The 14,758-nt window shown below is 47.0% G+C and overlaps 1 protein-coding gene across 2 annotated transcripts in view; it reads right to left on the bottom strand.

The window, feature by feature from the left end:
* Positions 1–7,247: 7,247 nt before the first annotated feature.
* The window catches only part of Cep41 (centrosomal protein 41), a 46,880-nt gene continuing 39,369 nt past the window's right edge, over positions 7,248–14,758 (bottom strand). For both annotated transcript variants that reach the window (XM_028866170.2, XM_037203676.1), the window contains exons 6-11: positions 13,932–14,076; positions 11,678–11,829; positions 11,198–11,265; positions 10,325–10,439; positions 9,487–9,702; positions 7,248–8,850 (exon numbers count right to left, since the gene is read on the bottom strand). In XM_028866170.2, the coding sequence (XP_028722003.1) occupies positions 8,702–8,850; positions 9,487–9,702; positions 10,325–10,439; positions 11,198–11,265; positions 11,678–11,829; positions 13,932–14,076 (845 nt within the window). In that variant the 3' untranslated portion in view covers positions 7,248–8,701. The remainder of the gene's footprint in view (positions 8,851–9,486; positions 9,703–10,324; positions 10,440–11,197; positions 11,266–11,677; positions 11,830–13,931; positions 14,077–14,758) is intronic.

The raw sequence follows: 14,758 nt of genomic DNA, 5'->3' as shown, positions 1-14,758 counted from the left end.
CCTGCTAGCAAGGGCCACCTTGGCATTCCATTTCCAACATCAACAGTGCTTGGAATACAGGTGCCTAGTAATTGTTGAAAGAACTCTACTTTTACTGAGAGGGGTTGGGGGAGGAGGAGGAGGAAGAGGAGAAGGGACAGACACAGACAGACAGACACTGACTCTCTGTGTAGCCCTGGCTGGTCTGGAACTCCCTTTGTAGACAAGCCCGACCTCAAACTCACAGGGATCCTCCTGCCTCTGCCTCATGAATGCTAGTATTCAAAGCATGCACCACCATGCCTGGCCCGTGTGTCATTTAGGCTTGTTAAAATATCCATGTCCAAATTATTATGAATTCTCAGAATTGTTCAAAAAGTAAGGTTCTAAGCAAGCAAGAGTTTTAAGTTGGAAAGTGGGGGCTAGGGATGTACCTCAGCCAGTAGAGTGCTTACTTAGCAGGCATGAAGCCCTGGGCTTGATCCTCAACACCTCAAAAAACTGTGTGTGGTGATGCACACCTATAATCCTAATGCTTGGGAGGGAGAGGCAGGGGACCTGCAGTTCTAGGTCATCTTTGGCTAGCTTGGGAGGTATGAGACCTGTCTCCAAAACAAAGTAAGGGCTGGAGCACTGTGAATTCCACAGGGCGGGGGGTGGGGGGGTGGGGGTGGGGGTGGGGGTGGGTGGGGGTGGTAGGGTGGGGGTGGGGTGGGGTGGGGTGGGTGGGGGTGGGGTGGGGTGGGGGTGGGGGGTGGTGTGGGGTGTAGGGTAGGGTGTGGGGTGTGGGGTAGGGTGTGGGGTGTGGGGTAGGGTGTGGGGTGTGGGGTGGGGGTGGGGGTGGGGGGTGGTGTGGGGTGTAGGGTAGGGTGGGGGTGGTAGGGTGGGGGTGGGGTGGTGTGGGGTGGGGGGGTGGGGTGGGTGGGGGTGGGGGTGGGGGTGGTGTGGGGTGGGGTGGGGGTGGGGGTGGGTGGGGTGGGGTGTAGGGTAGGGTGGGGGTGGTAGGGTGGGGTGGGGTGGGGGGTGGTGTGGGGTGTGGGTGGGTGGGGTGGGGTGGGGTGGGGTGTAGGGTAGGGTGGGGGTGGGGTGGGGTGGGGTGGTGTGGGGTGTGGGGTAGGGTGTGGGGTGGGGGGGGGGTGGGGGGGTGGGGGGTGTTTGGCAGAGGCTGCACTGTTCGGTCAAGCGCATGACATTTAGTGATATTTATATTAACAGTAATTTTGATAATCAATGCATATTAGAGATATGGAACTTTTTTGTTTTTGTTTTTCGGAGACAGGGTTTCTCTGTGTAGCCCTGGCTGTCCTGAAACTTGCTTTGTAGACCAGGCTGGCTTCAAACTCACAGAGACCCACCTGCCTCTGCCTCCTGAGTGCTGGGATTAAAGGCGTGCGCCACCATCACCTGGCAAGATACAGAATTTATTAACACTTATAGATATTTCAGCTGAGAGAAAAGCTTTATGCTACTGGCAGAGTTACAAATCCACAGGTACAAAGTATATAAATTTATAAAGTTAAAAGATAACAATTTTAGAAAATACTACAACCTAAATGAAAGTAAGTATTAATAACTTTGAGGGCAAAAAGGTAAATAAAAAAGATTGAAGGAAGAGAACCAACATTTCAAAAGAAAAGCAGCCATCTCCTAAAAGAAGAGATAAAAAAGCCAATAAAACATGAAAGATACTGATCCTCAGTAAATTCTTCTATATTAAAGGAAAACATATTTCTTTCATCAGATTGCTGGACAACAAAAGACTGGCCACACAGTGTTATCAAGGGTATGAAGAAATAAATATAGCCTTGTACCACCGGGAGGAGGAGAACTGTCTGTACATTTGGCAATTTGACTTATTTAAAATTAAATATAGTACCTCTTTGACTCGGCAAATCCATTTGAAGGAATTTATGAAAATATTTGGACTAAACTGCAAGATTGGAACAGGAAAGGAGCCAAGTGCGTCACCAGGAGCCTTCATCAGGATCAGTATGGGCACTGTGAGGCCCAGCCACACGGCGGGAGACACAAGACCTGTGTCCACCTGGAAAAGCTGTTCACAGCCCAGGGAGTGAAAGAAGCTGGTTACAAGATGGAAATGTTTAAAACTGGATGGTGTGGATGGTTGAACAGTTCCCGAAGTTTACTAAAATCATTGGGTTCTTTAAATAGCTGAGATGCAGGGCATGTGATTTATATACCAATAGCTGTTTCTGTAAAAAGCTAGCCACCAAACAGTATGTTATGAGTATCACTGTCACACATACACACACCCTTGAGGATACATCCCCGGCGGCAATTGTGGTGCCCTGGGTAGAGGTGGTGGTGGGTTTCTCTTTATACTTCCAGTTTCTTCAATGGCTTTTAGAGTCGGCTTCGGGATGGGGAGGGCTATGTGTAAAGTTACTTAACACCAGCTTACCAACAGCGGCCGTAGGAATGGCCACCTTAGCCTTTACTCAGTTCTTTTTTAGATAATTTGTCTAAACTCCGACCCTCTGTGCCAGTATCTCCTTTCACTACCTTTCCCTGGTTTATATTTAGAAAGATTGCTATTGTGGATAGCTGTGTTACTAACAAGGCTGGGACTACACAGGTTCCCAGTTGGGACATACTTTAAGTCCTCTGCTGTAGCTCTGATGGAGACTCCCAAGAGCTTTTTCTGCTCACATTCAGTTCCCATTGCAATCTCCGGATTGTATTATGCTAATGTGGAGTCTCCAGGGCCCCTCATAGGGCTCTATTTCAAGTGAATTCATTTCAAGTCTTTCTTAGGCCATTCCAGGTGGTTCTCAGTGAAGCCCAGGGGCCATCACTTCTCCACGAGAAGTCTTCAGGTAGTCTCTTGAATTAACACTGGGATATGGGTGTTTAGCTCTCTGGCTTTGGCCTGAAGCTGAAGTGTTATTGAATACAGTCCAGATATGACTTCACCCATTCCCTCCCTCACCAGTGCAGAGCTATTCATCATCTGGCAACTGTTCTGCAAGGGGAATGAGGGACTAGGATTGGAAGGTGCTCAGGGGCTCCTGCTTGAAGGACCAGGGAAACATCATTCTGTGAACATACTAAGCCCCAGATGTTGCCTGGAGGAACTTGAGATGAACAGCCATAACATTTGCAGTGTCCGGGCCAAGAAGAGCTTTGGGAAAAGCACTGAGCACCATCAAACCTGAGAACCCGTCAAAGGGTAATGAATTCTTCCCTGAAGCTTTCAGGATCTGCATTCATTTGGCAACTCAAACTGTGAGCATCATCTAAAAACCCCAGAGATGGAGACAGCCAAGTGTTTATTGCCAAAGAAAAAAGAGAAAATTAAAAGTCCCTCTTAAGCACAGCCACAGTGCCAAATGCAGCTTGAGAAGAACATGGTGAAGTAAGGCTTCTGCTGACATGGGCTGCAGCAAGAAGCTGTGCCTCAGTTTCCCCATGACACACAGGTCTAGGGCCATTGACCAGTTCTTGAAATTTGTGTCAGCCTAAACCAGAAATGTTATCAAAGAAGAAGAGCTCAGACACCAATCACATCAGCATGCTTTATTATGTGAACAGTTCCGTCTGAGAGGGCACTAGTCGGTTAAAATTTTGTAACTCTCATTCTGTAAGTGAAAGCTCACTATGTGTCTGTGGACAAACAAACAAAGACCCCCAAACTGCTGTTGCTGGAGACAGGGCCCCTGACACAGACAGTGGAGATGTGAAAATGCTCACAACTATTGCATGAGCCCCGCTGAGTTCTGCTGAGGTAGGTAGGTACGAGGCAGTTTCCAAACAATGCCACTGATGAAGAGGGAAGGGCACCCAAAAGCCAAGCAGAAGCTACATTCCCATGGGTAGACCGAGGAATCACCCAGGAAGACTGAGCATGGCTGAGTCTGCCCTAGAAAGCCAAAGCCAAGAGCCCACAGTGTTTTGCTTGGGAGCCACCATTCTTGGGTTGAGTCCCAGCTTCTCAGCTAGTCAGTGTTACAGTGTGAACTCTCTAACCCCAGTCTCCTCTTCTGAAAATGGGAGTGCCACTCACTGGACTGTTGGGAACACTGAAGGTGTCAAAACATACCAAAGAGACCCATGGGCGCTGCCTAACACATAAACTGCTGGCATTATCTGGCATTTTCTAGTTTTGAAACAGAAGGGAAAATAACCCTTAGATGGAGACTGTGAGGGCTACCTGGAATGATGAATGGGTTACTAAAAGAACTGTGAAAACAGACAGAAACAGGTGAAATAACTCAAGGGCAGCTCTCTGGGCACCTTTTGGAGAAGGGAGAAAAGTCATGGCTGCAAACACAAGAGGAAGCTGTCCAGAGACAAAAGGTAATGAGCTTGCCGAGTCTCCAGAACAGCAGGCTGACGTGTGGCCAGCACACCCCAGCCAGCCACAGTCCTGAGAGTTTACTTATTCCCGACTATTTGCTGAACCCCACCCTTTGGAAGCTCCTCATCTAAATTTCAAAGAGAAGCCATTGTTGATTTTCTTGTGAAAATGTGTCCATCTGTCTGTCAATGGCTCCTAAGTAAATGACCTCTGTTTGTGAGGTTTACCAGGAGTCAGGACACTTTGCTTTACAGCTGAAGGGACTTGGCTTCTACATTCAAGGAAGGGGCTTCAGTGGGACAAATGAAGAGGTTGTGAACTCACAAAAAATTGTGTGTTGAATCCTGTTCTTTCAGAATTCAGGCTGGATAAACTTATACTGGTATATTTTTTAATGCTATATCTGACTTAGGCTCTCATTTAAGGATGCCATAATTTCAATGATTTTTTGTTTGTGGTATATGTATATAAACATGTTCATGTGTGTGATGAAGGCCAGAGGTCTTCCTCAGGTGTTCTCTACCTTATTTTATGAGATACATTCTCTCACCAAGCCTGGAGCTCAGTGACTTGGTGAACAGGCAGGTCCCAGGGGTCCTTGTCTCTGCCTCTCCAACACTGGAATCACAGGTATGTACCACCATGCCTGGCCTTTTATGCAGGTGCTGGGGATGGGAACGCCTCAGGTTTTCGTGTCTGCATGGTGAGCACTTTACCCAGCCCCTGATTTCAATAATTACTAAAAGTCTAGGAGAGTTTAACCACCCAAGTGCATTCTGATCACTGGGCCTTGTTCACTGTTTTTCACATGAAAAATATCCTTGTTAATAAAAAATAATTGAATTATGTGAACTCAACATATTCACATAATTTAATTGATGAATTATAATCCACATGGTTCTAGTTTTTTGGAGAAAGAAGTTATGGGTCTTAGATCTTTGGAAGAATTAATTGTGAAGAACATAAATGCACATTAAAGACTTTCAACAGTTTGTTAAATGTTCTTAATGGTTGGTTATCTTCAGGGTTGAGCAAGAAGAGGTAGTCATGGATTTACATCCAGGTGGGCTGAAATTAGTTATCCCCTCAACATGTCCGACAACATAAAAGCCAGATTCTGTAGCCAGTGAACAACCAGGCAGGAAGGAAAAAAACAAGAAAAATCACTGACATATTTCTTCCAGCCCAGGATTCTGACAACTTATACCCCACAAGGGATTAGAGAAGAGGAGGGTTGTTTTGTTCTGTTTGCCTGTGAGTAGCTTAATGTCTTAAGTTCTGTATAATTTAAATAGCACCACAGGAAAAACTCCCTGAGCAACTAACGGACATTATTTATTCTAATTCCTGTTTACATCAAGTCCAACATGACTGCTGGTTCTGGCTTTCCACTGGGGAGAGAGAAAAAGAGAGGAGAGAGAGAGAGAGGGAGGGAGGGAGGGAGGAAGGGAGAGAGAGGAGAGAGAGAGAGAGAGAGAGAGAGAGAGAGAGAGAGAGAGAGAGAGAGAGAGAGAGAGAGAGAAGAAAATTACTTTTAGGCTATTTACTCATCCCACAGATTTCCACAGACCCAGCCTGAGGTCACAGCCCAGGATGTTCCCGTTTTTGAATGAACACTGGCTTTTTCCTTCCTCTCTCCGGCCACTTCCTGCCTCTCTTCTATCTTCTGTCCTTTGTTTCCTGACTTCCTTCCTGTCTGTCTTCTTAAATAAGTACCCCCTTAACAGCCTCTCTTTCATAAATACATATCCCCTTGGAGATACCGGGTAGAGCTAAGGCCGTCATACACTACCGAACATCTTCTTCGTGGAGTGCACAAATCTCCAGACAAGGGAACAAACCAGCCACCAGCACAATGACACAAAAGCCAGGAAACAGTTGTCCAAGGTAGCAATCTGTCCCTGCCTGAGTTCCAGGAAAAACACAGGCCTCTTGACTAGAAAGCTATGGTCTCTTGCTCTAAACTGGAATGATTTCCAGATTCATTGATGCAAAGAGCATACGCCTTTCTGGGAAATACAGTAAAAAGAGGTACGCTTTCAAATCACTCTAGTCTCCTGGGGCTCCCCCAAATCATTCTGACAGAGAGGAAGAGAGAAGTTGGCAGGTTTCAGCACATTAATAGCAAACGACAAATTAGTAACTATGTTCTTTAATCTTCAACATTCATAATTGCACAAAGTATCACTGATCATTTAAATAATACATGTCAAATACTCTAATGAAGAAACTGGTAAAGCGGAATGTTAAGAAGCAACAGCGTCGGAGAGTAACACTGAGTGCGGAATCAGATCAGGTCTCTTGGAAGTCTGAAATCTGCCAGCAGGGCAAAGTGCTGTGGAGAAGCACACGGAAATACATTCAGCCTGCTAGCCCACGCCAGTACACACACAGCAATTTTAACTGCTTTCGCTAGCCCGGTTTTGCACATCTATACAATAGTTTCTGACACTACCATCCGTTGGCAAAATGGTTCTTTCAAAATAGAATTGGATGACGAGGTCTAACCTCCTGACTAGCCCATGTTAAAGTGGCAAGCCAGAACTCTGCTCCCGAGGAAAATACTTTCCTTAGGAATGTATATGTGTCAAAGATGACTGAAAATCTTGTCCATGCTAGGGGAAAATCAAATGTGGAAAAATTTGCATTTTTCTATCTATGCTGTAAAGAAAATAAAAAGCCAGTGCGTTTTGGCATTAGCAAAAGGCTGAACTAAGTTCTCAGGCAATAAATTTATGGGGAAACATGACAGGCTTCTCATTAAAACTATGTGTACGTTGGCTGAATTTTATACAAGATTCGAGAATCTTGTGGAAAATTGGGCACGGCTTGACATCTGAACAATGTCCCTGGTTTGTTTGATTTCTAAAGCATTGGAAAATGTTGCACTTTGGAAATTAAGTAGAGAAGAATAAACACATTCTGAAACAGAGCTGGGCTGACTGAGTTATTTTTCCATATGTCTCCATGTCTCCATGAGATATTTATTACGTTTATTTCTCTTACAAACACAGCCCTCATGCTAGAAATACTGTAGGGCCTTTTTCTTTTTCCTTTTTTTTTTTTTTTTAGTGGTGAGAAAATAGTACTGTTAAGGTGAATCTTACCCAGCAGCAGTAACCACCTAAGGATAGGCAATTTTCAGTTGGCTTTTCAGAAACTGGTTGCCATGACAAAGAGCACAATTTATTCCTTAGTCCCTTATCACAGCTCCGATCACAGACCATAAAAATTAACAGGGCTCTTCCTTCCCGTGACTTCATGCGCCTCATCCTTACCTGAGGTCTTTTGTTCCCCCAATTAAAGAGAATGGATGTCAGTCATCTAGCAATTCAATTAATGCCAATTCAAAATTCCGGCCAAAACCAGAATCTATAATCACAGCCTCCTAATCACAGCTCAGTCGTGAGAATGAAAAGCAAGCAGGAAATTGCACTCATTACTCAATTAGACTAATACTGTATTTTTAGGCAAGGGCTCGAGGGTTGTCAGCCCTGACAGAGGACTCGGGAGTCCTCCTCACCTGTGCCTTCCCCTTGCCTGAGCGAGGACGACCCTGATGCTCTCAAGTGACTGTGATTGCTAGCCAGCTAACACAGCTGGGCTCAAACTAGGCAATGGGAAATTTTAATTGATCTAAGGCTCACAATGGAGGGGCCAGCTGTGGTGGCCTTCCGGGGCTCTCAGCACCGAGCTGGAAGACGCTGGCACCTTCCTCTACTAGGCCCTCCTTTAGGTGTTAGGGCAGCTGAGCACACACCTTTTTGGTCTCAGGAACCATTTAACAAGGGGATTATTTGGCATAGCGCCTCTCTGCTAAACCAGTAAGATGGAACCATGCTTAAAGACTCCTCAGCCTCAAACTCCCAGCAGAGCCTGCAGCACACAGGCTCAGTGACTCAGCCAGGCACCTGGCCTGGGGGGGGGGTCCCCACTGGGCCCGTGGGCTGCGGGAACCAAGACGCATCTGCACCCCTCGGGACAGGGGCCAATGCAGGCCCACCTGGAGAATCTTTCATGAAATCAACAGTGAATGAAAAAAAGCTGGCTGGGAAGAACACACCAGCAGATGTGAGGGAATTATTACAAAACAACACTGGTTACAGACCAAACAGGCTGGACCTTATTTAAAAGAAAGTATCTTTCTCTTTTCCTATTCAGTTTCCAGAGACATGGCTATCCTGTAAACAAGAGAGAGGGCAGGAGAGCCTGTCAAGCCTCTGGTTCTTGTGGTCATCTGTCAAAATCCTTCCTGAGTGAAGGGAGGGGCTGCAAACAGGAGGAGCGGGCCTGGTCTGGCCTGGAGTGGGGCTTTTCTCTACACCAGTTCTGCAAATGACCAAGTTGGGAGTGCTGGGGGTTCCAAAAGGAGGGGACATTTATTGGACTACATGACACAGGTCTTCACTTCCAGGGTTTGCCTTGCAGGTGACCGCTGTTGGGTGTGCGGGGGTTCGAGTGGCCAGCAGGGCCCCCGGTGGGCAGGTTCTGGCCACTGCGGCCAGCAGGCACCTTCAAGTCTCTTCCGCCGGAGTTATTCTGGTTCGTTCGGCCTGAAGGGAGCAAGAAAGAGGGGCAGAGATGCAAGAAGGATCCCAGGGACAATCGGCCAAGAACACTGGGAAGGCAACGATGCTCAGCCTATGGCCACTTCTGATGAAGCTCTCCACAGAGTCTACTGTGGGCCAGGGAGGATCTAGTTCTCGTCCCTGAGATCAGCTTGTTGTTGGGGAAGGGGGAGGGGTGGGTGACGCTCACACAGTCTGTTTTCTTCCCCTTCACTCTCCTCAACAACTCTGGTCTATCTCACACTTCTTCCTTGGTAAAGATGGGTATACGGGGTGAGGGGCGATTGAGGAGGGAAAGAGAAAGCAGCAGGCAAAGGCAGGAAGACAGAGCAGGAGGCTCCAGGCAGGCTTTTAAGCAAACCCAAAAGCAGAGAAGGAAGGGCGGATCTCCCAAGAAGGAATCTGGATGCCCACACCCTGCCTCAGACACCGGTGCTGAACTCCACGGCTGTCCTCGATGCCTAATCTCTGCCATCACCGGTGAGCCTCACTAACACCTGCGTCATGCACAGGACCTCAAGTACCTCAAGAATATGGATAATAAAGGGACTTTTGTATGATCAGGGATAGCCAAAGATATCAGCTCAAGCTCCACCAGAAACAAAGGTCAGAAGCTCTTACTATGATTGTCTGCCAGGCCCTGCTCCGCTTCCAGATAACATTCTATCTTTTTCAAGTCTTCTGGGGTAAATCTCCATTTGTTCTCAGCTGGCAGGGGTGGCATTTTGGGGCTGGATCGTTTCCGGGCAGAAGCATGAGGGAGGACCTGCTGGCAAGAGGCTGGCAGGGCACCAGTGACCAGTCCTTCTGGGAATTTCTGAGCTAAGACTTTCAGACCTAGATGTAGGAGAGCATAAGAAAAAGCAGGATTAACATAGCGAGGCCCCAGCAAAGCTAAAAGAGGCCTGTGTATCTTCTAACCCTTCATCACCAAGCTGAAGATCTGAAATCATCCTTCACTGCTGTGTCAACATGTAAACGGGAAATGCCAGCCAAGAATTCCATAGGAAATCTTTTGCTCAAGTTTTTAGCATTCTTACAAAACCCTGCAGCAATGCTGTTATCTTAGGAATTCAAACCATGTGCGAGCTAGACCTGGTGGTCATGCCCGTAATCCTAGCAGCAGGGTGCTGATGCAGGAAGATTAAGAGTTTGAGGCCAGCCTGGGCTATATAGCAAGGTCCTGTCTCAAAAAACATCAAGGCCTCAAATCAAGAAAATCTACAGTGCAAAAAAAAAAAAAAGATGAAACTCCCCATTTCCCCCCAAAACAAACCCCACAAAGACGTGCAGACAGATGTGCAGACATCTCACAGGACTCCCGGCTCCTTCCAGACAGTACGGCTTTCTCTCTGCCCAACGCTAAGGTCCTAGCACTGAGCACTGAGAGGTGACAGTGTGGGTCTGAAGGCTGCTGAGTGCAGACTGGATGTGTAAGGCGGACTGCAACTCTGCTCACCCCCAGAAAGCATGAAGAGGTTTTCGAACCCGCGTTCACACATGGTGGTGGCCGCCTGGCTCGCCAGCCTCTCGTCGTCGTCGTAGAGAATGATGATCTTGCCGTGAGCATTTTTCTGGGAGGTGAGTTAAGGTTCGGTGTTTGGAACGAGCACGACCGAGGTCCTGACAGTACAAGTTGCACACATCCCACCTTCTAGTTCTTTCTCCTTCACAGCACTGGGAAGGAGAGAGCAGAGCCCCCATTTTCCCTTTCACTGGAGGCTTCCTTACCATCATCCAACAGAACACTGAAAGTCCACAGCGAAGGGGCAGTTTAGAAGGAAGCCTGACAAGGAGATGTTACAGACTGTCAAAAATGGAGCTCACCAACAGCTTACATCAGCACAGGAAATCCCAGCTGTGAATGACAGCTGCAGCCGGTCTTCAGTTTTACAGCAACAAATCACACACATACATACAGGAGGAGACAGTCAGAACCAGAGAGAGCAGCACGGTGACAGGAGCTTCAGTCTCCTTTGTAATATTTTCAGTATTTTTCTACTTGTATGGTTATTATGAATAAAAATGAAAATGGAAAAGTCTTTACTACTTAAGTTCCATTTGGGCAAGCTTTCTAGAGGAACCACAGTCTCAGAGCCAACCTCGACCAACTGTATCTCCTTAACCTAGTATTTTCTGGCACAGTGAAGCATGATTGAAGAGGATCTGTCTCAACTGTTAGGTCACTCAGCAGCTGCTAGGAAGCGAAAATCTAAAATCCGCTAACCTGGTTAGTGTCAAAGGTCCTCTGCAGTTTCCACACATGGTTAGGATAAGTTTGAGTCTTAAGATCCTGATACTATCCAACTCCTTAAAATACAACAAAGGATACATACTCAAGAATATCGTTTGAATAGGGGTTCATTGTCCTGGACAGAGTTGCAATTGGGTAACTGTAAGCTACAAGAGAAGAACAAGATTAGGAAGCCCTGAGCTCTCTTCCAGTCTGGCCCCACTTCCCAGCTGGCTCACAGTCTACGAGGTAAATATACTTTCAAAGTCAGTGAGCCATAAACGAAACACACCTAAGTTCTTCATCACACATGAAAGGAGAGAGGGGCCATGAACAAAGGAGCCAACGGCTTCCCTGCTCAGTGCACTGTGCACTGGGCCCGGGAGCCCCGAGAACACCTCAGCCTCTCCCGAGGAGGTGGGGGTGCTCACTCCCAGGGCTTCCGGGATGGAGCCAGCACAGACAGTTTCCCTGACTGTTGACCTGGGCTAGTTTTCCGCTTCCCTGGAGAAGGCTAGGTTCCGCTCCTGGGACTGAGGGACTCTCCTCCTCCTCCTCCTCCTCCTCCTCCTCTCTTACCCCCGACAATGTGGCACTGCTGATAAGAGTCTTTGTCCCGCACATCTAGCAGCAGGAAGGGGCAGTCCGGATAAGGCTTGTCTTTACCACTGGGCTCTTCCTTTTTCACTAGCCCTCTGTCTACATCCAGTTCCCCAACGCCACTGATGACGCTGCAAGCAGAACAAACAGGTCATCAGAAACCAGTCAGGGGTGCGAGGTTGAAAGGTCAAATGTGTCTCTGTAGAATGGTGAGATGAGGGTTTCTTGTCTTCTCAAGGGTACCCCCAAGAAAAACTAAATGGCCAGAGTGCCTCATTTCTTTCCAGAAGGCAGGGCTGGGTGGATGCTATTCTACCATACTGGAGCCCAAGAAGGAGTTGGTGTGTATTCATCATTATCCTCAGAGAATGCATGTTAAGTCGCTAGAAGGCTGAAGAGTAGAAAGTTTAGGGCACATGCTGCCTTCAGCAACAAAGGCAACATTCAGAGAAGGAAAGAGGGGGTAGTTAATCCAAGAGGATGGAAGGGGTAAGAAAACAGAATAAATGAGCAGAGACTAAGGTTTGCAGGACAAGAAAAATGCAAAGGATTTGTGTGTATATAAACACAATATAAAGCACCAATAATGTTTTATATACTTCACATCCAGTCTCGGACCATGTGAAGACATTCCAGTCACATGTGAACAGAATGTAACGGCACTCCCTTAAGATGGCACTGCAGAGTGGTAGAGGAGCCATTTTAGTTTGTTAAGGACACTCTCTATACTCCACCACGGAAGAAAATCATCTAATGACACATTTCTCGGAATGTCCTGTCATTACGTGGTGCGTGACTGTACTTACACAATGGCCTACCCGACATGGACACTGAGCCTTATTTTCAATAGTTATCTGCACTTACTTCCAATTTATACAGGAAGATGATGGGCCTGAAGAGGCTTTTAGAGTTATGTCTCATTCATATAATGAGACAAGAGAAGAGCTGGGATTAAAATACAGGAGCTCATCACTGACAGTTCTGTTTCTGAGATCATTAAACATGAGCTGCCATCTTAATGTCATAAAGAAAGTGTAGAACATCAGAGGACTAAGAAGACCAGGTCCCATGAACAGAACGGCAAGGGCGAAGTGTCCGTAAGGAAGTGGAGAGAGGCTATCGATAACTCTCGGATGTGTTAAGGTGCTGCTGAACCAGAGATCGGTGTGTTGTCTTGTTCCTCTCCCACTACAGGACTCCACTATCTGCATTTAAATCCAATAAACACTTATGACTCCATGCTACACAGTGTGTATTTCAATGAAGAAAAGGAGAAGAAAACTTATCTGATAGGAACCTGCACCCTCCGAGGAAGCACTGGTGGTCTATATCTCTTCTTTTTTAATCTCTTTCTGTGTGTGTGTGTGTGTGTGTGTGTGTGTGTGTGTGTGTGTGTGTACATGCACTTGGGTGTATGTATGTGTTTGCATGTGTGCCTGTGTGTGTATCCCTGGGTGTATGTGTGTGTGCACTTCATGTTTGCAGGAGCCCTCAGAGGTCAGAAGATGGTTTTGAGCTGCAATATGGGTGTTGGGAACTGAACCCAGGTCCTCTGCAAGAGCAACAAGTGCTCTTAACTGAGCCTCTCCCCAGCCCCACCTAAATCCTCTTACTTCCATTTTTCTATAGCCCCTTCACAAAAGCAGCTATGAAAATAACAATCCAGTGGCACCAATGATGGTCCTTTTTTTGCTAGAGATTTCTCTAGCGGAATCGTTTTGTGAGGAGATGGGATGGATACGTGCTGAAAACCAGCACCAGTCTCACAACCAACAGCTGATATCTGTGAGAAGTAATGCAAGGAATCAAGTCATCGTAAAGAAAAAGGATGAGCCATGTGCGGTTTTGGAATAAATGCCAATGACTGCTGTGAGTCTCTTCTGTGCCTGTCCCATGCCAGGGCATTCTGTGGCACTGTGTCTTTCTTACTCTAGACAGGACAACATGAGCTTCAGTAGACAGGACGAAATTCATACTCAGAACAGAAACACAGTACCTGGAAAAGCAAGACCCTAATTAGCCTACCTGTAGAAGGGCTGAGAAGAACAGAACCAAGACGTAAAATTAACATGCGCCTATTAATCCACTCACATTAACTCGGTAAGAGGTGAGAAGACTCAGGCAACACTGGAATAAAGAGAAAGGCTGCAAAGGGCCAGGGATTCAAATGCGGGATGTCGGTCACTGAAATGGGTCAGCACACACAGGAAATGCTCGACTCCGACACCAGTACCTCTGGAGAGTGGAGCGACTTGAGTCGCCTGTTTCCGGGCTGTTGATGAACTGGACAGGACTGGGTGGCTGCTCCCCAGGGCTCCCTCTCCCATTGGTCTCGGCAGCAACTTCAGCATCAGCCTCTGGAGTTGCAGAGTCATTGTCTACAATTTGCAATGAAGGAACACTTAGGGCTCAGCGGGTGAAGGCACTTGCCATCAAGCCGATGATATGAGTCTGATCCCTGAGAAGGACACAGTGAGAGCAGAGAGCCAGTTCCCTCCCAGGAGTCAGCCTCTGACTTCCACATGTGCACTGTTGCACATGTGTGCATGCCCACTCACACCTACACCCACAAATAAATGTAGATTTTTTTTAAATTTTAAAAAGAAGTGCCCACATGGAGTCTCAGGGCTGGAATTCACTTATTAGGCATCTCCACTGGTACAGAGCTAAAAACCAACCCTATCACTATTGCTAAGTTATCCTAAAAGTTGTAACACAGAGAGCTCTCAAAATGCAGTGAGGTGAACCCCAGAAGCGCTCAAGACCCAGTCACACTGTCTACTAAGTGAGAACTATTTCTTAAGGTGTTATCTGTCCCCGGCCCCACCCCAGCTGAGGACGGAGCCCAATGCCCTGAACTTGGTAGGCAAGTACTCTACCAACGGAGCTAAATTCAAAACCGCCCTCATTTTTTTTAAAGCTGTATTGATTTGCTCTCACGGTACAAAGACGACTGTGTGAAAACCCCAGCACTCCGGGAAGCACCACATTTATTAGCAGTCACATTTCCCCCTGCTGCACATGCTCTCGCAGTCAATACATTTGGCAGTCATACTAAAG

Source organism: Peromyscus leucopus, chromosome 3 (assembly GCF_004664715.2).
Source record: "Peromyscus leucopus breed LL Stock chromosome 3, UCI_PerLeu_2.1, whole genome shotgun sequence".
Classification (NCBI taxonomy): Eukaryota; Metazoa; Chordata; class Mammalia; order Rodentia; family Cricetidae; genus Peromyscus; species Peromyscus leucopus.
Note: the sequence above shows the minus strand (reverse complement) of the source record. Positions and strands in the feature narration are given on the sequence as shown.